This window comes from Nerophis lumbriciformis, linkage group LG09 (genome assembly GCF_033978685.3).
Source record: "Nerophis lumbriciformis linkage group LG09, RoL_Nlum_v2.1, whole genome shotgun sequence".
NCBI lineage: Eukaryota > Metazoa > Chordata > Actinopteri > Syngnathiformes > Syngnathidae > Nerophis > Nerophis lumbriciformis.
In genome coordinates this window covers 11,815,796-11,830,000 of record NC_084556.2, presented here as the reverse complement: position 1 = coordinate 11,830,000, position 14,205 = coordinate 11,815,796, and the positions used below count along the sequence as shown (strand labels likewise).

Below are 14,205 nucleotides of genomic sequence, written 5' to 3'. Positions count from 1 at the left end.
AAGTAAACAAGCTACAGCAATACCTTAGTTACATCAATCATGTTACGAAAAAAAAGAAGAGGCCTTAAAAGGGTGCCTTGAGGAAGGTGCCTAGTCAGGTCTCTCCCAAAGTTTCTCATTGTTCCCATAGGGTTGAGCTTGTTCTTCAGCACAATTTCCCTGACATGACATTTGCACAACAAGTGTAGTTTGAATTTGAGGTACAGTAATATATCGTGTACCAAAACATAAAACACATTTAATGATTTCAGGAGCAAAATGTTTATACCCAAACACTCAAAAATGATTTGAACACAAAGTGTCTCACAAGTTTTTTAGTACATATAAAATTTTAGATATTAAATCAGGAGGTGTGTTTATTCTGCCAGTGGGGACCAATACAGTAGTTCGGTCACAAAGACATTCTGTGCCTGCCTGTGAGTCCGCATTCAGGGCAAGATTACTAATGAGCTGCAGCAGTCAATGAAACTTAAGTCTGTCACTGCTCCTAAACAGTAAATGTTGTGTTTCAACTTATATGCTAGTGTTAGCTATGCTAGTTATTCTTTTTTTATTGTTCTGGGTTCCACTTTCTGTTGTTTAAGGGGGAAGATGCACAAGACTGATTGAACATTAATTACTTTGTGACGAGCCTGACTTTCGCGACAATGGACAGGGATGATCGCGCATAGACAAACACATTCACACAAACACATTCACAGACACACACAGGATAACTGTAAATAAAGGTTGATTTTTCCGTGGAGGATTACACTGAGCACCATTGCTTCCCTACTGTTAACTACGACGGTATCTTTGGATAGACATTTCCGCCATGTTTGATCGTGGTAATATATGCTGATGATCGATCACTATAATATACAAACCCTGTTTCCATATGAGTTGGGAAATTGTGTTAGATGTAAATATAAACAGAATACAATGATTTGCAAATCCTTTTCAACCCATATTCAATTGAATGCACTACAAAGACAATATATTTGATGTTCAAACTCATATTTTTTTTTTTTTTTTGCAAATAATAATTAACTTAGAATTTCATGGCTGCAACACGTGCCAAAGTAGTTGGGAAAGGGCATGTTCACCACTGTGTTACATCACCTTTTCTTTTAACAACACTCAATAAACGATTGGGAACTGAGGAAACTAATTGTTGAAGCTTTGAAAGTGGAATTCTTTCCCATTCTTGTTTTATGTAGAGCTTCAGTCGTTCAACAGTCCGGGGTCTCAGCTGTCGTATTTTACGCTTCATAATGCGCCACACATTTTCGATGGGAGACAGGTCTGGCCTGCAGGTGAGCCAGGAAAGTACCCGCACGCTTTTTTTACGAAGCCACGCTGTTGTAACACGTGCTTAATGTGGCTTGGCATTGTCTTGCTGAAATAAACAGGGGCGTCCATGAAAAAGACGGCGCTTAGATGGCAGCATATGTTGTTCCAAAACCTGTATGTACCTTTCAGCATTAATGGTGCCTTCACAGATGTGTAAGTTACCCATGCCTTGGGCACTAATGCACCCCATACCATCACAGATGCTGGCTTTTGAACTTTGCGTCGATAACAGTCTGGATGGTTCGCTTCCCCTTTGGTCTGGATGACACAATGTCGAATATTTCCAAAAAGAATTTGAAATGTGGACTCGTCAGACCACAGAACACTTTTCCACTTTGCATGAGTCCATCTTAGATGATCTCGGGCCCAGAGAAGCCGGCGGCGTTTCTGGATGTTGTTGATAAATGGCTTTCGCTTTGCATAGTAGAGCTTTAACTTGCACTTACAGATGTAGCAACGAACTGTATTTAGTGACAATGGTTTTCTGAAGTGTTCCTGAGCCCATGTGGTGATATCCTTTAGAGATTGATGTCGGTTTTTGATACAGTGCCGTCTGAGGGATTGAAGGTCACTGTCATTCAATGTTGGTTTCCGGCCATGCCGCTTACGTGGAGTGATTTCTCCAGATTCTCTGAACCTTTTGATAATATTATGGACCGTAGATGTTGAAATCCCTAAATTTCTTGCAATTGCACTTTGAGAAACATTGTTCTTAAACTGTTTGACTATTTGCTCACGCAGTTGTGGACAAAGGGGTGTACCTCGCCCCATCCTTTCTTGTGAAAGACTGAGCATTTTTTGGTAAGCTGTTTTTATACCCAATCATGGCACCCACCTATTCCCAATTAGCCTATTCACCTGTAGGATGTTCCAAATAAGTGTTTGATGAGCATTCCTCAACTTTATCAGTATTTATTGCCACCTTTCCCAACTTCTTTGTCACGTGTTGCTGGCATCAAATTCTAAAGTTAATGATTATTTGCAAAAAAATTTTTTATCAGTTTGAACATCAAATATGTTGTCTTTGTAGCATATTCAACTGAATATGGGTTGAAAATGATTTGCAAACCATTGTATTCTGTTTATATTTACATCTAACACAATTTCCCAACTCATATGGAAACAGGGTTTGTAATTGCCCAGCCCTAGCTGCATTTAGACTTTTTTCAAGTCCACGCTTGCCTAGGGCTTCAAATGACCTTGGAAACAATTGAATTCAACATTTGATAATACAATCTTCTGGCACACAAAAAAAACACAAGGATACTGTTTGTGTGTGTGTGTGTACTGACTCCACAAGGGCGTGTGCCAACGACTCAATGTTCTCTCTATCCAGGTTGGTGGTAGGTTCATCTAGCGCGAGGATACCGCAATTTAGACAGAAGGTCTCAGCCAAGGCAAGACGAATAATGAGGGATGCCAGCACCTGCAGACATGACCACATAATCATGTCTATGCAGAAACAATCACAAGGATAAGTACATTTTTTTTTTGAAAAGTCACCTTTTGACCAGCACTGCAGCGTCCCCTCATATCCAAAGCCGTGTCTCCCTTCACCATAACAACTCGATAGTTATAAACCCTTCGCTTTACTCCGGCAGAGGAGTTTTCATCCACATCTGAGCGGATTTCCACGTACTCGATGTCTGAGGAAAGTGTTAAAGACAGTGTTGTGGGTGGATGGGAAAGAGAGCGCCATCTGCTGTACAACAAACAAAGGCTAACGTACCTTGACCTCTGTAGGTGCTGCGCCAAAGATCTCTTACGATTTTATTGATTTCATCCATCTTCATACTGTGGAACTTCATGATGGTTCTGAAAGGTTCGTACAGGAGCGTCGTAAATAACTCAAACCGACAAAATTTTTTGTGCATTAGAGTTATTCAGATCTTTTTTTTAGTAGTGCACATTTTGTAGGAAATTGTTACATTCTTATGGTACTTGCCTGATGATGCTGTAAACACATTGCACACTTAAGACTAAAGGATTCAGGTCTAGTCTTATCTTGGTTTACAAATTCTTAATTCAGTTTCATCCAACTTTTAAATAGCATTTCAAAATAGTCCTGAAATATAAATGTGTTATTATATTTGTACGGCCTGCTAAAAAACTTTTTTTTTTCAAAATGTATTTATTCATTCAACCAGGGTGTACACAGCCTTGTGCCCGAGTGCAGCTGAGATAGGCTCCAGCAGTCACGCGACCCAGAGAGGGTCAAACGGTAGAAAATGGATGGATGAAAAACAAAAAGGGATGACATTTGTGTCACATTGATAGACGGTAAAGAAGCAGGTTGATTAGAGCGATAAAGGCATCAAACTGGAAGTTGCTTTCCTGCGTGACAAGAACAGTTTGACCAATAATCTCACTAACTGATGAGAATCACTAATGCGGTCTGAAACCTCCCACCCCACCCCCATTCGGATGCCCATATATGGCAAATGAGGATAGTCCTGAAGAGACGGGGGTAAAAAAAGGACTTCTGTAATCTATTTCAATCTGATTAGTTTGTATGACAGAAAGAAGTCCAGAAGCAGGACTTCTTGCAGCAAGTGTGGACATACCGTACTGTAAGGTAATCATCAAGACAATAATATATTTTTCCAACTTTGAAAGCAGTTTCAGATCAAGGTGTGGGTTGGACGACACCTTTTAAAAACGGGTGCCGTGAAATTGCAGCGTCACAGACACAGATACACACAATCAAAATGTGGGATGTAACCGCAACTGTCTGCACACCAATTGCTTTCAACATAAAATAAAAAATGTGTTTGAAGCTACTCACCTAGGTTTCCAAACATAGGCACCGTCTCGTATTTGTTACGGCGTTAATAGAGCGGAATATTTGTGGGACGACTATATATACTGTGTATATAATCTCTCTCTCTCTCTCTATATATATATATATATATATATGTATGTATAAATATTTATTTCAATATATAGATACATGTATACGTATATATATATATATATATATATATATATAAATACTAATGTGACAAAACTAGGTCTTACACCCCTCATCTGTTAGAAGGCATTCCAGGTCTACCTTCTTGTAATCTTGATAATGCTGTCGAAACAGCTGATGAACCAGGTGACTCATCTGATACGAATGAGGGGGGAAATATCATATATATTATCGACCCATGGCAATTGTAAAAAAAAATCAACCAATAGAATGAGTCGATGATAATAAAGGCTTATCATCTTTGAGTTTGTCGCTGGTCTCTCTGTTGTGGCTTCTGCTACTGCCTGGCTCCTTAACCCGTTCACTTCCCTACGGTATGTTCGCATATTTGTGATGTCATGATACAGTGCACAGTCTGTTGTGTACAGAGAAAAGCATCACGACACAGCAGTCACCAGTGTGGGCTTTCCTTACCATGTCGGAAGAAGACATTTCACAAGTTGTATGACAAACATGTTCTGAAGAAATTAAACAAGGAGGGTTAAAGACGAGCTTCAACACAATAACATCTGATAAGTCTCCTTAAATATCACTGTAGGGAAAATTTATGGAAGCAGTAGAAAGCTGCCTGTGCCGTTTAGCCGAGACCTACCATCGATGATTGCATCAAACGTAAAGCCACAGGACTGATGAGCAAGCGTTTGATATGAGGCACCAGTTAGAAAGAAAAGCCCACATGGGGAAAGGACATGATGACAAAATGAGTAGTTGTCTACTGTATGTTTAACGTCATGGTTCATCTGGAGGCACCGGTAACTTTTATGATTTCTTAGTGTAAAACATGCACTTCATCATTCCTTTATGTTCTACAATTGATTTGTATTGCTTTATTATACGGTCAAGGACAAATACAATGTTATTTTTGTCAAACAAAAAAAGATGTGACTCTGCTTGTTTCGGCAATGTTGAATCATATTAGCTTAGTTCTATTGGCCTCATTTATATATGTGGAATATATAGTTATTTTAATTTTATGAAACATATTCAGAATGTTTGAGATAGTTTTTGTCTATCATTTAAATAATTGAAAAGTTGAAATATCAATACAATTCAAAAGTGCTTGGCTCTACGTAATGATTCTAATTGTTTGCATGGGTCAGAATTATAGAAGGAAGTTTTTTTTATACTGAAATGATTGTTAAGTTAAAAAATATATCAGTTAAAATTTGTATCCCTACAATGAACATGTATATTTTTTGTTTGTGTATGTATACATTTTGGGCAAAATCGTGAATTGTTAAAATAATTTATTCAGACAAAATCCTGTGTAAATGTCCCGGTATGTATCTAATTTTTTTATATTTGAGTAGAACTACACTGCATCAATATTCTGGTTACTGTATACAGATGAAACACAATAAAATGTAATATTGTGTAAAGGTCCATTAATTTCAGCAATTTAACTTCAAATGTGAAACTAAAAAGTAGCAAGAAACTCATCAATAATGAATAAAGCAAAACATGTTCTCGACCAAAAATCACTTCATATTCTCTACTGCTCACTAGTGTGACCATATCTGAGTTAGTGTGAAGAAATATGGGGAAACAACTACAAATGTGCACTTCATTCACTAACTGTGTTACAAAAAAGATCAATTAGAATACATAATGTTGGATATAGAGAACATACAAACCCTTTATTTATTAAACCACAATTATTGAAATTCAACGATTTGGTGCATTTGAAAACAGCTAAAATTATGTACAATGCAAACTATAACCTGCTACCCAAGAATGTACAGCAATTCTTTTCAACAAAAGATGACAAATATAACCTTAGAAGAAAATCTAATTTAAAACATCTGTATGCTCGTACAACACTTACAACCTTTAGTATACCTGTATCAGTATGTGAAATTAAATTATGGAACGGATTAACCAAAGAAATCAAACAAAGCACCAATATGACTCAGTTTAAGAGACAGTTCAAACTACAAGTGTTCACAAAGTACACAGAACAAGAATTATGATGAACATCTTGAACCCTTTTTAAAATTGCTATGGTATTAAAAGGGGTAGGATTAAATAAGCTCTGCTTCTTCCTACTCCTTTTCGGACGTGCTGTAATGAAACAACTGGAACTGTGTGATGCATTACATTGTATTGTATGCATGTTTGAAACAAACTAACTAGCTCAGGGGTCGGCAACCTTTACCACTCAAAGAGCCATTTTGACCCGTTTCACAAATTCAAGAAAACAATGGGAGCTACAAAAGTCTTTTAAAATTTAAAATGAAATAACACTGCATACAGTTATTTTTTTGCTTTATGCTATGTATAAACCAGACATGCGGCCCGCGAGACGTTATTTCGCGAGTTCTATATGAATGCCGCTTGACAGCGTCATACTTGCCAACCCTCCCGATTTTTCCGGGAGACTCCCGAAATTCAGAGCAATTATTCTCTCGAATGGCTGCTGATTTTCACCCAAACAACAATAATAAGGGCGTGCCGTGATGGCACTGTCTTTAGCGCCCTCTACAGGCTGTATAAACAGCGTGCCAGCCCAGTTACATGTTATATGAGGCTTCTACAGACACACTTAAGTGACTGCAATGTATACTTAGTCAACAGCCATACAGGTTACACTGAGGGTGGCCGTATAAAACAACTTTGGGGCGGTTTAGCTCGGTTGGTAGAGCGGCCGTGCCAGCAACTTGAGGGTTGCAGGTTCGATCCCCACTTCCGCCATCCTAGTCACTGCTGTTGTGTCTTTGGGCAAGAAACTTTACCCACCTGCTCCCAGTGCCACCCACACTGGTTTAAACGTAACTTAGATATTGGGTTTCACTATGTAAAGCGCTTTGAGTCACTAGAGAAAAGCGCTATATAAATATAATTCACTCCACTTCACTTTAACACTGTTACTAATATGCGCCACACTTTGAACCCAAACCAAACAAGAATGACAAACACATTTCTGGAGAGCATCCGCACCGTAACACAACATAAACACAACCATGCAGCACTAACTCTTCCGGGCTACATTATACACGCCGCTACCACCAAATCCCGCCCCCTCCAACCCCGCCCACCTCAACCGACGCACGGAGGGAAGTGGGGGGTTGATGTGTGGGAGGGTTGGGGGCGGGGGGTTTGGTGGTAGCGGGGTGTATAATGTAGCCCGGAAGAGTTAGTGCTGCATGGGATTCTCGGTATTTGTTCTGTTGTGTTTATGTTGTGTTACGGTGCGGATGTTCTCCAGAAATGTGTTTGTCATTCTTGTTTGGTGTAGGTTCACAGTGTGGCGCAAATTAGTAACAGTGTTAAAGTTGTTTTATACGGCCACCCTCAGTGTGAACTGTATGGCTGTTGACCAAGTATGCCTTGCAGTCACTTACGTGTGAAGGGCAGAGCTCGCATACAACATGTGACTGGGCCGGCACGCAGAAAGTGTAAAATCGGACGCAAAAGGCACGCCCTCAATATTGTTGCCCCGGGAGATTTTCGGGAGAGGCACTGAAATTCGGAAGTCTCCCGGAAAAATTGGGAGAGTCAGCAAGTATGCAGCTGAGCCGCATCTATGATCAAAGAGACGCATGCGGCTCCGGAGCCGCGGGTTGCCGACCTGAACTAGCTAAACTAACATTTGATATAAACTCATTTCAAACAAAGTGAAATATGTCGGGCTTTTATTTGTTATAATTTTAAAGAACATGGTTTACTGTTTTTGAAAACCCTACATTTTCTGAAAATTACATTTTGAGGTTTTTTTTTAGCTGTAAGCCATAATCATCAACAATTTATCAAAATAAGTCTTGAAAAATAATGAGTTGCATGTTTAAGCCTATTGAATTTATTAGTTTTTGTAAGTCTAATTGCTGGTATAAACAAATCTTTGTACGATATTCAAATTTCTTTGACTTTCACCTGTATAGTTAAATAAAAAGAGGTAAAATATTAGAAAACACATCTCATGCAGTTCAGTTATCCCAATTGTTTCTTTTATACTAAAACTGTTTGTCAATGCCGTAAAAGTAATTTGAAGCCAGAACCTGAGAAAAAAAATAGCAAGTTGAGACAGAATGACAGACAATTAACTTGAATACTTAACTAATGCTGCTTTTTACTGTAATATGTATTAGTTTAGTTTGGATTATTTTTGACACACGCAAAAAAGGTTGAAGCAAAGTTTTGTCAAGCAATGTAAATGTATGTTTGATTACCTTGCACAAGAAACTGTTATTGGCTCTCTTGCCTTCCAGCGAACCTTCACTTCCCATATTTTTCTAGTACCTGGGTTGTGGAAAACGTATGCAATTGCTTCCCGCATTTTTTGCGAGTGGTGCATCCCCATGCCGCACAACAGGCCATTTTTACACGGCAAACACTCTTCAATTAAAATAAATGTATAATGAGGAAGTGCAGTGTCGCTTAGCTGCGGATTCAAACTGGTACTTAACATTGCGCCCTGTAGTCACGTAAGTGCCTTTGGACCAATTATTGAGGAGATCGCATGAAACTGGGTTGTCCATACTCTCTTATACACAACTGAGAGATAGATGTGGACTGCAGGTTGACTAGAAGTGTGTGCCTCATGCTGTTGTTTGAAAAATTATGCTAGCAAGTGATAGCACAAGAAGACCAAAACTTTGGTGTTAATTATTGAGACTATACAACATTACACACGCCTCTTAAAAATCTGTCACACCGCATGATGCACTGTCGGCGCATTATGGCTCCCATAGTCAGGAGACCTGCTGAGTAATACGTACCGTGAGTCAACATACCGGTAATATTATGGTGTTTGTGTAGAGGGACACCCAAATGACACCTGATGAGAAACTTGAGCAAGAAGATGACCTGCTCCAAGTGAAAAAGACCAGCGTTTCCAAGGGAGCAAAGCGAGATGGCCACAGAGAACAAAATTAAACAATGGGTTATTGAACAGACAGTAGCAGGTAGCAGCATCTCTATTCGACTCAACGCGACAGGGGTAGTAGCACGTGACATGAAGATCAACAACTTTGGAGGAGGTCCTTTTTGGTGCTTCCGTTTTATCAAAAGGCGTCGTCTCTCCATCCGCATAAGAACTACCACATTAGCAGCAACTGCCAAAGGATTACGAAGAAAAGCTGGCCATTTTCTGTATCTACTCCAAAAACAAGATCACTGAAAAGAAGATCCGGCAAGAGCACATCACCAACATGGACGACGACCCACTCACTTTTGACCTCCCCGTGAACTGTACTGTCAAGAGAAAAGGGACCAGTACCGTATCAATACGCACCACGGGGAACGAGAAGTCCTCCCTCTTTCACTGTAGTTCTCGGTTGCCAGGCTGATGGCCAGAAACTATTACCGATGGTCACTTTCAAGAGGAGGACTTTGCTGAAAGAAAAGTATCCGGCTGGCCTCATCATCAAGGCTTACAGAAAGGACTGGATGGACGAGGACAAGATGGGTGAGTGGCTGAGAGAAGTTTATGTCAAGAGACTGGCTGGCTTTTTCCACAAATCTCCGTCCCCCGGGCGCGGCAAGGCTGCTGCCCACTGCTCCCCTCACCTCCCAGGGGGTGAGCAAGGGGATGGGTCAAATGCAGAGGACAAATTTCACCACACCTAGTGTGTGTGTGACAATCATTGGTACTTTAACTTTAACTATTGATTTATGACTCCATGCGCGCGTATCTCACCGATACTGTCAAAACCCAAGTGAAGCAAACCAATTCGAAGATGGTCATCATTCCGGGTGGATTAACCAAAGAACTCAAACTGCTGAATATTGGTGTCAACAGGTCATTCAAAGTGAAATTATGAGCTGCGTGGGAGCACATTCACCAAGACAAGGATGCAACGACGGGCGAGTTACGCCACTATCTGCCAATGGATTGTGGATGCCAAGACTAAGGTATCAGTCTCAAGTGTTGTCCGAGCTTTCACAAAGGCCGGAATAATGACTTAACAGCTATTTAACACAAGACTGACTCGGATGACAAGGAACGAGGGATTTGGGCATACTTGATGCCGAAATCGCCCAACAGACACAGACGGAGATTTTGATGGATTTGGCGAAGAGGAATACCCTGAAAAAGTGAGTGTACTGTTCTGTATGTTGTGTGTCACAACTGAAAATGTTATTGTGTTATTGTGAATGGGTCAAATAAAGTTTGACTTTGTTTTGCTTAATGCGCATTATATATAAAAACGTATGACAATAGACACGTTTGTCAACAGTGTGCCTTCTAATTCAGTGCGCTTTATAGTCCGACTAATACGGTAATTTGCATCTTTTGATGACAGGTTTAAAGCACATGCTATTGTTCATGAATCCAAGGATAATGCTGTAAAAAAGTTGCAGAAAATTACTTAAATGTAGCTAAAACCTGTATTAATAATGTATCTGTTTTTAGTTTAAACAACTTTTATTTTCTGTGCATCAGTCAAACACTCACTGATCGAGGGCTTTGTAGTAGAGATCCAGGTCTTTGATGACCAGTTCCGTCGTCCGCATTGTGATCATCTTGTTTTTGTACAGCTCGTCTGCTTTGCCATACTGATCTTCCCGCAGCTCTTTTCTGAAAGTAATTTTAATCATGTGAGTAAAAGCTTTACCTTCAAGGGGAACTGCACTTTCTTGGAATTTTGCATATCCTTCACAATCATTATGAGAAACAAGAACACACATGTATTTTTTTTTAAGACTCTAAAGATAATAAAAAAACACTTGCAAGATGCGGCTATTGCTTGGACTTTACTGACGTCATGTCCGGCTCACGTCCCTACCATTAAATATGCGTGGTGGTCAAGCTAATTATGTTTTCAATGGGAACACGGTGCCATTTAGCATTTCTCGAAGAAAAACTGCTCTATGCTTGTGTTATTTTCGGATGTACCAATCTTTCAAATTGCGAAGAATATAAACGTTTTTTCAAAGTTCCTCAAGAGGTAATCAAAAAGGGCGGAAGAGTGTAACATTTTACGAAACGACGAGAAATGCAACACACACTCCAGTGCGAGGGAGTAGAGTCGAAGCATGCACGAGTTTGCAGTGATCACTTTGTTAAAGGTTTGTTTGATATACGGTACTTTTAATGTTTGATATTTTTTATTTAAGTATTATCTTGACATCATTTGTATTTCTTAAACATACGTTTGCTACAAGTGTTTCGAAAAACATCAACTCAGCGAGTCTAAATAAAAGAAAGCAAATGTGAGCAAAACCTAAAAGAGTTAAAAAGCTTTTACCAAAGACAACAATCATAAATTAAGCTCACATCTATAGTTGTATTATTTATCATTAAATTGATAAAGACGGGAAAAATATGTTAAACGTAAACGGCGCGTGTAATAGCAACAAACATGGCACTAAACGTAAAGTTAAATCATGAAATGCAACCTTACCTGAGCAAAAACGATGCATACCTATCCGGGAGAGTCTTGATACCAATTTCCTTGAGCCAGCCCCACACAAAGAAGTTGTAGATTTCCATGCTTTTCCAAGTTTCCATCTATTTTATTGTGTAGAATGGCATCTGGAGCACAATAGTTCGATATTTCTGGGAACTTGACCGACGTATAATCCTCGCTATCACTCGACAAATCTTTTTTTTGATAAAACATAGGGATCGATACCATTGCATAGATAAATGATAAATGATAAATGGGTTATACTTGTATAGCGCTTTTCTACCTTCAAGGTACTCAAAGCGCTTTGACAGTATTTCCACATTCACCCATTCACACACACATTCACACACTGATGGCGGGAGCTGCCATGCATAGTTTAATGTTTTGCTCGTATCTGCATTTTGAAGGAATATTTAATATTTGAGTACTCAGATAGTTGACGCGCTGCCTGCTGTACAACAGCCATCTTGGCTTCGTTGACCACCACTGGTTTTCACTTCAGGGGAAGAAGTCAGGTGTCGGAATACAAGCACTTAGAAGTCAACATTGTAGCTTTCAAAGCCCTCAAAAAAACCCTCCATCAACGTTTTACGGACACGCTGCAAGTATATACATATTGTAGTAACAGACATACTCATTACAATATGCAATATGTACAATATTTACCGTATTTTGTTCATTTTATGCAATACCTGAACTTATTTCCTCAGCCCATTTATTTGTTTTCAAAGCAGCGTACTTCCACCTTCCGACAACAAATATGTGTTGCTACTTGCGGAAACAAACAAGTGTATGTTTCAATCATGGCAGACTTATTAACAGACAACGTAGACGACTATTTTTGGACAAATGGGGATTCACAACAATATCTTTTTGAACATGAATATACAGAGGATGAACTGCTGGTTGTATAACCGAGCACGGAGAGGGTGAAACGTTGGAGCATACGGAAGCCAAGAGAGTGAGGTCGGCGCTGTAAATATGGAATTTGGAGCAAAGCTATACAGACATAAATGGCGTGCATACCTAAAATCCACTCGAAAAAACCGTCCACAGCCAGCTTGTCCAAACAGAGAACTGTCCATCGAGTGAGTCACTATAATATTGATCATGATAGATGCAGCACGTCGTAATTGTTAATACAACTACAGTACATACACTGTTGAGCTAGTACTGTACTATGATTGTTCATGTTTTTCAGTCAGTACAGATTGGTGTCCTATCGCATTGTGTTGTGCATTACAAAAACAAAAGCCATTCAGCTGTTGAAGCAGAACCTAGCTTACGGCAAATGCTAGATAAACAGTTTGTCAATGTTCACTCTTCCAATAATAATGTCGCTACAGCTTGGTTATTATACAGTTACAGAACGTATTGTTGGTGGTTTTTGGTTACATTTTCAAAGTGATTTAGAGGCAGAAAGGATTAATACCATTAGCTGCATTGTTAGAACGAGACGTTTTTTACCAATTAGAATGCAAAAAAACCCCAAAACATTTTGTCTTCTTGTGTCTCATAAGGATTGCGAATGATATGCAAAATTCCAAAAAAAGTGTAGTTCCTCTTTAACTACAGACTGCTAGGATGCTTTGGACAAGCTTACTTGTAATGCAGCAACTCCTCCTCAAAGCCTTTCTGCCGACCGAGTGCAATGCTGCGGTTCTTCTTTAAGTCCTCAAGCTTGCGCTCAGCTTCGCGTCGTTCTCTGTTTGAGAGCACAAGAAGAGGTGAGAATGTTGAGATGAACAGCACTAGCAATGTTGTCGTGGATGGATTGGGCTCTTACTGGCGTAGCTGCATCACTTGCATGTTGCCCATGTCTTTGCAAAGGGACTCCCGCTTAGCCACTACGTCTTTAAGCTCCTCCTCGCGCTTCCTGAGGGTCAAGTTGTCTTGTAACCAGCGCTCCTGGACCTGTTTGAAAATATACTCAAGTTAAACCTTAAATGGACAACTATTACAGAGAAATATTCATCTATAATATGTTACCTTTTGAGTGTCAATGTCCTGTCGGATATTTCCAATCTCTTTGTTAATCTTCTCTTTGTGTCTTTCAGCCTCGTGGAGCTGTGTGTTGGTGTCTTGGAGCTCTGACTCCTTTTGCTGCAACGACACTTGATATTAGAGATCCCGATCATGGGATTGGATCAGGGCCAATTGCATTTTTTAATTGAGCGGCAATTGGCTGATGAGATCTTTACTGCAGCTGTGTCCCAGTGTTTACATAAGTAAAGATAGTACTCACGTGAAATATTTCATTAAAAGGGATGCACGCTCAGGGAGACACAGTTACAGTACCTTGTTTTCTGAGTGCCTCTATTTGCAAACTTTTGGATTGACAAATTTTTACAAACCCCGTTTCCATATGAGTTGGGAAATTGTGTTAGATGTAAATATAAACGGAATACAATGATTTGCAAATCATTTTCAACCCATATTCAGTTGAATATGCGACAAATACAACATATTTGATGTTCAAACTGATAAACCTTTTTTTTTTTGCAAATAATCATTAACTTTAAAATTTGCTGCCAGCAACACGTGACAAAGAAG

General features: G+C 39.5%; 1 protein-coding gene across 2 annotated transcripts in view; it reads right to left on the bottom strand.

The window, feature by feature from the left end:
* rad50 (RAD50 homolog, double strand break repair protein) overlaps positions 1–14,205 on the bottom strand; it is a 41,078-nt gene that overhangs the window by 5,458 nt on the left and 21,415 nt on the right. For both annotated transcript variants that reach the window (XM_061962571.2, XM_072913794.1), the window contains exons 21-27: positions 13,642–13,755; positions 13,439–13,566; positions 13,256–13,357; positions 10,698–10,820; positions 3,062–3,147; positions 2,836–2,978; positions 2,625–2,758 (exon numbers count right to left, since the gene is read on the bottom strand). In XM_061962571.2, the coding sequence (XP_061818555.1) occupies positions 2,625–2,758; positions 2,836–2,978; positions 3,062–3,147; positions 10,698–10,820; positions 13,256–13,357; positions 13,439–13,566; positions 13,642–13,755 (830 nt within the window). The remainder of the gene's footprint in view (positions 1–2,624; positions 2,759–2,835; positions 2,979–3,061; positions 3,148–10,697; positions 10,821–13,255; positions 13,358–13,438; positions 13,567–13,641; positions 13,756–14,205) is intronic.